Source organism: Vigna unguiculata, chromosome 5, assembly GCF_004118075.2.
Source record: "Vigna unguiculata cultivar IT97K-499-35 chromosome 5, ASM411807v1, whole genome shotgun sequence".
NCBI lineage: Eukaryota > Viridiplantae > Streptophyta > Magnoliopsida > Fabales > Fabaceae > Vigna > Vigna unguiculata.
Genome location: NC_040283.1, coordinates 42,106,357 through 42,116,225, shown reverse-complemented (window position 1 = coordinate 42,116,225; position 9,869 = coordinate 42,106,357). Strand labels below are relative to the sequence as shown.

Below are 9,869 nucleotides of genomic sequence, written 5' to 3'. Positions count from 1 at the left end.
AAGTTGCCCTAAACTTAAGAGATTGTTCTTAAGATCAGGAACATAGTAGACATTTGAGATCACATTTGTAATGCCATTAACATTCAGCCGAACATTCCTTTTCCCCATCACAGGCATTCTGGTATTATTACCGAGCTTTACCGTATGTCTAAAGCTTTCATCTATGTCAGCAAACCAATCCTTATTTCCACTCATGTGATTACTGCATCCAGAGTCAAGAAACCATTCTTCTTTCGTGCCTTGTTTCAGATCAACATAGGCCATTAATAAGATCTCATCTTCCGTTTCCTTTTCATCTTCATCATGTACTTCAGCATAATTGACTTTCTTTTGCCAAGTGGGACATTCATATTGAAAGTGTCCCATCTTGTGACATTTAAAGCATTGAATTTCAGCTTTGTTGAAGAATTGTCTGCCTCTTCCTCTCCCTTGACCACTTCTGCTGGAATTTCTTCCACGTCCCCTTCCTCTTCCTCTCCATCCTTTATCTTCATTGGTAACTTGTAACACATTTTCTTCTTCTTCTTGACCGTTCATTCGTTGCTCATGAACAAGAAGACTGCTTTGTAACTCATCTATTGTCATAATCTCTAAATTGTTGGACTCCTCAATTGAGCAAACTACATAATTAAATTTAGAGATCATGGACCTTAAGATTTTTGCAGTAATACTGTTTTCACCTATATTCTCACCACACGCCTTCATACTCTTAGCGATCTTGAGAGTGCGAGCAAAATAGGAGTTGACGGTTTCTCCTTCCTTCATCTGCAACATTTCAAATTCTCTGCGTAATGCTTGCAGCTGTGCTCTTTTAACCCTCGTAGAACCTTGGAATTTTTGTTTCATTGAATCCCAAATATCCTTAGAGGTCTCGTCATTAAGAATAGTATCCAGAATCTCACGATCAATCGCCTGATAAAGGTAATTTTTTATCTTCAAATCTTTCAGTTTCTGCTCCTCTCGCACTTTAGCGTCTTCTGCAGAAAATACAGCTCCATCCGCTACTTTAGCGATCCCTTGTTCCACCAAATTCCAATATTGTTTGGAACGTAAAAAATTTTCCATTAATTTCGCCCAATGGTCATAATGACCATCATATTTTGGAATCGCAGGTTGCACATACTTGTCGGTGTTGTTGTCTGTCATTCTGTATTTCACTCTCTTCAATATACTCACAACACTCTTTCTACACACTTCCTCACCGACTGTTTCTCTCACACACTCAAGGAAATATTGGATCAGGCCCCTAGGTAGGAGCTCTGATACCAATTGTTAAACACAGCAGAATAAAGAAATATATTTGTATGTACTGTCAACTCACTTTTTATTAATCGGGAAAGATTGGCTTTTAAAGCCATACACAGCAGTTACAGATTTTAACTCCACTCCCACAATTTCATGCTAAATTCATGGGTGCGTGCTGACTTAGACTTCAAACCACTATCCCTAATAAATAGCATATTAAAATAAATTTATTTGATCACAGAAACAGAACAGTAACCGCATAAAATAAAATATCTTCTAAACTAACCAACACTATACCTTCTTGTACTCAAAACGTACAAAATAAAGTGAATCAAACATGCCATTATAAGTTCAGAATAATGTGATTACAATTATGAGATGAAAAACAGTTAGAAAAAGTTAAGTCAACCTGAAATCTTACATTAGATTTTATAGAATTACCACTACCATGACGATGAGAAGCAAACTTATCAAGATACTGAATATAAGCAAGTAAAGAATACCTGACTATTTAAGTATACATTTTTTTAATGAAAGAATCCTCATTCAAGAAAAGACTACGGATCAAGAAATCGATAAAAATAGCCTATATATCTTCCCCTCTTTTTATAATTCTCTCTTATTTTTCTCTTTGGTTTATCTCTTTCGATAAATAAATATCATAATCTTTAGTAAAATGTTATAATTTTTTAAACTAAAATAAAAATTAAAAATATAAAAAAAGTCACAAATTAACTTTCATTTATTTTTTTACGTTGTTAGTATAATATTTAAAGAAAATATTAAATTTAATCAATTATTCAAAAGTTAAAATTTAATTGAAAAATAAATTAAAAAACGTATTAAGAACCTAATTCGAACCTAATGAAAACTAAAAGCGTATTTCAATCTATTTTATTACAAGTGACCACAAACTTTGTTATAATGTCAAATCAAACTTAAAAGTCAACATTAATCTTTCAAATATTAAAGTTGCAACTTTCAAAATACACGTTCTGGATTCGACGCATAATTAGTTATTATTAAATAAATTGATTTTTCCCGTCTATAATCGCCGCTATCTTGGGAAGAGCATGGCCTGCTTCCGGCACGTTAACCTATTTAATACAGATTAATTTGGAAGGGTTAAGCTTAAAAAGTTAATTTCATTAATATTAAACTAATTAAGCGCGTTACTAATTTCTTAATTTCTTTAAAATGTCTTCCTCGTAAAATAAAAATTCAGATTATAATTATAATGATATAACAACAGTTTCAATATTTTTTCTAAAATATCGTTCAAACTAAAAGTAATTACAATTTATTTACATTTAAGTAGAAAAAGGATATTCCTTTATAAATGAGAGAGAAATAGTAGATTATTGCCATCAGGGATTTTTTAGGGTATTCAATCTGGTCTAGTGATCTGTAGAATTTTTATAAAATGTATAATTGTGATAAATAATCATAAATTAAGAATAAAATATTGTTCTATGATAACATTTTATTTAATATGATTTTATATTTATAACGGTTACGATATTTTTATACTCAATAAATTTTTTTATACTTACCATACATTACCTTCCATGAAAGATGACTCGTTATCGAAAAAATTTCATATTTTCTATTAATTTTGTTTTAAATTTTTTTAAGAAATACTTATAAATTTTGTTATGAAAAAATTTGTAGGAAATTGCAGTCAATATTTTTTTTGTAAAATATTTTGTATAAAACACTTTTCGTAACAAATTTTGTAGAAAATATTTACAAATTTTATAATTTTGTAGAAAATAATTATCCACAAAAGACTTACCTGAAAATTAAAATTCTTAAAAAAAAATCAAGAAAGCGTCTTTTCTTACAAAATTCTTTTACAAATTTATAAGAAAATTCTCATATAAGTATTTTTATAATGACTTTAAAAAATTATTACATGTCAAAATATCGTCTTTTATTTGTAATAATTTACTTACTTTTAAAAACATATAAAAAAAATATATCTGAATTTTATATTTATTTTACATTTTAACTATATATAATGTTACTTTTAGTATATCATATTTAATTTTGATCGAATTGGATTTTGATTAAAGCAAATGACTAAATTTAATTTTTACAATAGAAATAAATTATGATTATGTTTGTGACTGTTAGATTGAATATAAAAACTTCTATAAGGATACAAAATTTGGTTAACCGTGTTATTAATCAAATAATAATTTAATTTAACTTTAGAACATTGGATAAAAAGAAACGACATCGTTTGGAGGACGTTGGGTATCTTCACTAATAAAATTAGCCACTTGGATCAGTGATGCTGTAAAATTCTCCCTTCTGCGTTTCGTGGAGCTCCATTTCTGTTCCATCATTCCATGGCTACCACTGCATCATCCCCTTTCAAGAAAATTCAGATTCAAAGGGATGACACTGTGAGTCTAATGTCTTTCATTCCCATTACATTTTTTTTTTCTTTCTTTCTTTATGGACTACATGCACTGCTAATTTTAACTCATTTTTGTGGTTTCTGCTTACTTTGTATCCATTCGTTTATGAAGCATAATCTTCCTTGTGTTTGGAATTGCTAAAGCTAAATTCATCGTTAACTTGTTTATTTCCTTCTTGATTGGATCCTATGAACATCTTTAGTGAATATTTTTTGTTTACTGCATACCTAAAAATAAAAGTGACAAACTTTTCTTATCCATGTGTTGCGATGATGAATTTACATCATAGATGTTATCTTGGGTCTTCATCAATATCATCTTTTGTAACGAAATGCTACCTTCACTGCACTTAACCTAGTGGACAATGCTATACATGCCCAATAATCCGCGCTTGACAAGTAAATTGTAGTTAGATCTGATTATTTCATGCTATGCTAGTAGTGACCTACCATGCCCAATAAGTTTGATGTAGCATGAAGTTGAGTTTTAAATTTTAGATTCGAATTGTTTAAACAAGATATTGTTCCCAGTCATGGTGTTGGACCTAATTTTTTTCTATTCCCTTTACCTTTTCTCCTTCATACTATAACTATTCCGTTGTTAGCTGTCTAAGCTGGAACTCACAGTTTTTATTTGTTATGCAAATTTTGTTTCCAATGTTCAGACATTTGACGCATATGTGGTTGGAAGAGAGGATGCTCCTGGAATTGTTGTGATCCAGGAGTGGTGGGGTGTGGATTACGAAATTAAGAACCATGCTGTGAAGATTTCTCAGCTTGGTACTGGGTTTAAAGCTCTTATCCCAGAGTAAGATAAGATAATGGGCTTTTAAGGCTTGTTTGATTTGAGAGATCTTTTTTTGTTTTCAGTTTTAATTAAAAAAGAAATTTTACCTTGCTTTCAAGTTCCTATAAAACACAATGAAAACAACTTTGTTTTCCCTGTTTTCCCTATTTCCTATACAGGCTTAAAATAGAAATTAAAACAGAGCATTTTCTCAAATCAAACTGCCACTAGTTTTTCCTAACTCCTATTTTAAGTGGCAATGTTTCCCATGGTTTATACATTTAGATGACCAATGAGTTTTATTTTCTTTTAACCAGTCTGTACAGAGGAAAGGTTGGTCTGGATGTAGCTGAGGCTCAGCATTTGATGGATGGTCTTGATTGGCAAGCTGCTGTCAAGGATATTGCTGCTTCTGTTAACTGGCTTAAAGCGAATGGTTCAAAGAAGGTTTGTTATTGTTTGTGTTTAGAGTACTTGGTTAAGATAAATATTTTATTTTTTAACCTGTGTTTTTAGAGTTCATTGTGCTTTCATCACAAGGTTCTTCTACTTTTTATCTACTCATAACCTTAGTGTGAGGTTTGAAATGAGTTACTTTAAGTCTTATATGTAAACATGTTTAATGAGTGAAACGAAGTTGCTTTGGGCCCTGCAGCTTGTAATTTACTTATGATATCTCCATGTTTTCTGCTTTTGAATTTTGGTTTGGAGTTCCATTGTAAAACTAGATTTATACTTTTGAATTTTGATCCAGTAACCGGTGAAAATAGTGAATGTGAAATCCTTAATCCACAAGCAGCAATGCATAATCATTGGGGCGTTTTTCTCTCACTGGTGTTTTTGTTAGAAGCGTTTGTTGGGTTTAAATAATTATTATTGATAGCAAGCCAGTGTTTTTATAATGTTTGATATGGTTGATTGCGTACTTCGGTTGAAGTGCCAAATAAGATTGGTTTATATGTTGTTCAATGAAGTTTCATTTGTTGAACTGTCTAAATATTAGGAGTAAACATTTTTCTTTAATAATTAAAAATATTTGATCATCATTTATTGCAACAGGTTGGTGTAACTGGATTTTGTATGGGAGGTGCTCTCTCCATTGCTGGTTCTGTCTTGGTTTCAGAGGTTGACGCTGCTGTAGCATTCTATGGAGTTCCTTCTTCTCAGCTTGCAGACCCTGCCCAAGCCAAGGCTCCTGTTCAGGCTCACTTTGGAGAGCTGGATAGTTTTGTTGGCTTTTCAGATATCACAGTATGATAATTTCCTTGCAATTCTATCTTAATTTCATTAGTAAGATATACACAGCAATTATCATGCATGAGTTGAGTTTTTCACCTTCCTGACAGAATCATTGAGCAAAAAACAACTTTTGTCCTCGTAACTTCTTGTTTTAATTCCCCACTCTATTTTTCATCTTCCCATTATCAACCACTTATACCAAGCATACCCGGAAAGTAAAATCGAGGAATTTGAAGTTTTTTTCAATTTCCCCAAGTGGGTGTCTTTTAAGAGAGAAAACTGCAAGATTTAGGGAAACAACAGAAAAAGGAGAGAGAGCACAATTGTGTTGGTGTTCAAAGATGAAAACTTTCAAATTAATCCACTAAATCTTGTATTGATGCTGATGTTTCAGGCTGCGAAGGCCTTGGAAGAAAAGCTGAAGGCATCTGGAGTTCCACATGAGGTGCATATCTACCCAGGCAATGCGCACGCATTCATGAACAGGTCTAGTGATGGAATCCAGAGGAGGAAGCGCATGGGAATGCCTGATGAAGATGAAGCTGCAGTTCAGCTTGCATGGTCTCGCTTTGAGACATGGATGACACGTTACTTGTCCAGTTAAGATAATTTCCTACCTCAATTCTGATATCAGATGCTGCTTGTTAAAGTACTTGTTTCCTGTAGTTTGGGATGCTCATTTGTGAAATTTGACTTGAGAATTATACTTAAACAGTGCTGAAAAGCATTGCTATGGTTGATATTGGCTTGTTGTGATGCTGGTTATTTGAGTCTGGTAAGTCTGTTATGAGTGACTCAGTGAAAAAGAGACAAACAAGCATGATTTGGTTCAAATTTCTTATTTCCAAGTTTCTGAGAGCTTCAATGGAATTTTTATCTTTTATTCAAAACAAGGTAAGTATCTTTCAAAATTCGCACAACATATTAAGTTTGTTGAGCGAATTTTCAAATTTGAGATTTTTCCAACTTTCTTTAGCTTCAAATTTGCTTAAGCGAAATAAATTAGCTTAGTGGACATTCTTTATCATTTCTCCAATTTGTCTTTTTGTCTCGGATTCACTGTGTTGAATAAAATTGTTTCGCTGAACAGGTTATTCTTTATGTTCTTCCAATTTATTTAGTCTTCAATCCATCTTTTTTTAAGTGACTTGCCCCTTTAGCAACAAAATTATGAACAAATGAACCTAATTACTTATTTTAATGACATATCTATTATTAAATAACTGTTTACGAGACTAATAAATTTAGACACGAGAAAGCTTCAAAATTAGGAAATTTAATTAGATTATTACACGAAATTTATTGATTTAACAAGTAAATTATACAATAAAAATTTGTATTAAGAAAATGGTCTTAACAATTACCAATCTTCTTATCCGTAAATATAAAACCAATTGATTGTGTTCCTTATTTAACAATTCAAGAAAATACATTAAATCAACTGAAGAACATCTTTTTCGTATTTAAGCTTGAATAAAATTTCTAGGAACACAAACAAACAACCTCAAAGATTAAGTATAAAAAGTTTAGATACCATGTTATAATTTTTCCCAAAACCAATTTGACATTAGAAAAAAAAAATTGTTCAATATAAGTAGCACCCCAATAATTGAGAGATAATTTAGACTTTCATAAATTCTTTATAAAAAGAAGTTGACCTATTATAAAAGACAATTTATCAAGCCGGATTACAAACTCTAATCTCATATCAAATTAAGCTTTAAAACCAATCACCATTAAATAAATTTATAATATACGTGTTCATATTACAAAATTTCAACAATTAAAACGTGGGATCTTTCCTTCTATATTAAAAAAATCCTACGTAAATAATTTTTTAGTTAAAGGAACAACTAAAATGAATACAATTGCATTTTTTAAGAAAGAACCAGAAGAATGATTTGTCATCAATAAATTATGAATTAATACATATGAAGAATTATAATATAATTTTTAATTTAAAATCTTAACAGATATGATTTATAAGTTTTCTTTTCCTATATGTCTAATTTAACTTTCTCATTTATAATTAAGATATTCACATTTAAATATAAACAAAACTGAATAACTTTAAAAAAAAAAATTATACAATAATCTCAAAGATAGTACAAAATGTAACCATACAAGACAAGTATGACTTGACTTGCCTGGGACATGACACATCATCATGGTTTATTAAGAAAACTAGAAAGAAAATACTTGTTTTCATATGTTATTATCGAAATAGATAATGATATTTTGACAATTTTTTATGAATTTTTATTTATTTTTTAAATAATTTTAAAATATAAAAAATAAAAAATTATTTAAAAAATATCACTTTATATTATAAAAAAATTATTAAAATTGAATTGTTAAAAAATTATTTTCTTTTTAAAAGTTTGGTTACAAGTTCCGTGAACTTTGACGAGGGAACAATAAAAAGAAAAATGAGGTTTCTTCCTGCATTTCTAAAGCTTTCTCTAATATCTCCGGGTGTTAGAATTTACGACTATAATAACCTCACCTACTTTATATTGTGGATGTCCACATTCATAATCTTTTTTTTTAATTTTCATTTTGAATTTTTTTTACTTTGATTCTTGATTCATTTTATGCAATAACCACACTATAACATATTTAAACATTAATATAGTAGTTGGTTAATTTATTTTCAATTATACGAAACTGATTTAATTTTTGAAAAAATAAAAATGATTTTTATGAAAAAATTGTATTGTGGGTGTCGACATCCGAAATAATCTTGAAACGAATGTCATTTTTGTTTTGCGGATGTCGACATTCGTAACCTTTTTTTTCAATTTTCATTTTGAATTTTTTTTAGTTTTGATTCTTGATCCATTTGATGTTGTAATCACACTACAACATATATAAACATTAATATAATAGTTGGTTAATTTATTTTCAATTGTATGAAACTGATTTAATTTAAAAAAATAATAATAATTTTTATGAAAGATTATATTGGAGATGTTGACATCTGCAACTCATAAGTCTAAACCGGATGTCGACATCCATGAATATCGGGGGTGGAATATTGGTTGGATCGTGTCATAAATAGAGGAGAGAGAATGATTACTTTTACGTTTTAATTTTTATTGTGAAGACAAAGGTGAAATTAAAATTCTTTTTGAAAATACTGGAGAAACCTTTGAAAATACATGAAGAAGCCCAAGAAAAATTATCTGACATAAAAACAAACAATTTAGTAACTCACCGAAGAGGTACAATGGTTATAAAAAATTAAAGTTTTGTATTTATAGAGGAAAAAAATGAAAAATAATAAAAGACAGTGTAAAGACATTTTAGATAACAAAATATCCCATAATAAAACTCCGATACATTTACGTCTCTTAAAAAATTGACAGTATTCAATTTGATGCCTCTTAAAGAAGTTTCATCCAATCTATAATGTTAACACATGCTACTTTTTTACTCTAAATAACATACTTATAAAATTATTCTTCATTTCTAGATACCTTTTTCAATAAAGGATTCTCAAATGGTATCTGTTGTCATTACTATCTTTTCCAATTATAAATCTAGATACCTTGTTTTTAAGAGATGTGAAAGCATCGTTAGTCGTCTTAATATATCTTCTTTAGAGTTGTAAATTACTTTTTTTTAACTTTCCTACTATTTCGTGCTTCATGTCTTGTCTGTGACCGTCTTAATTAGCTCTCTTTTTATACTTTGACTTTTGTACACATCAACGACTTTTCTTCTCAAACTTCAAATTATATTTCACTGAACAGTCATTAGTAGGTGATTAACCGGAGTTTATATATATTTTTATTTTATTTTATTTATAATTAATGGAGATCTATTTTCATAAATATATTATATATTATATATTTTAAATTGAGTTTACCTTTAATCCACACATAACTTTCAAATGTGTATATATATAGTTTTCCCTTTACATCAATCTCAAAACAACTAACAAAAACTTAACAACTTCTTTATCTAGACATGAAAAGTTTATTATCTCAGCATTGACGTGACGATATTTCAATCACACATATTCTAAGAATAATTACGTTATAAGCTTTGCTTCCTTCTAAAACTCGATGTCTATTTTCATAAATAATTTTCTTGTTTTGTACAGAAAAAGTCTTGATAATTTTGCAGAAAGTAACTGAATTGGATCATATTCGCTCTGTCCATAAAAGG

The 9,869-nt window shown here is 29.6% G+C and overlaps 1 protein-coding gene across 1 annotated transcript; it reads left to right on the top strand.

The window, feature by feature from the left end:
- The first annotated feature begins 3,496 nt into the window (after positions 1–3,496).
- On the top strand, positions 3,497–6,586 carry LOC114183227 (protein usf-like). The gene is made up of 5 exons (XM_028070160.1): positions 3,497–3,656; positions 4,336–4,478; positions 4,775–4,904; positions 5,517–5,708; positions 6,091–6,586. Exons 1-5 carry the CDS (start codon positions 3,600–3,602, stop codon positions 6,298–6,300), a joined length of 732 nt encoding a protein of 243 aa, XP_027925961.1. The 5' UTR covers positions 3,497–3,599; the 3' UTR covers positions 6,301–6,586.
- Positions 6,587–9,869: the final 3,283 nt, after the last annotated feature.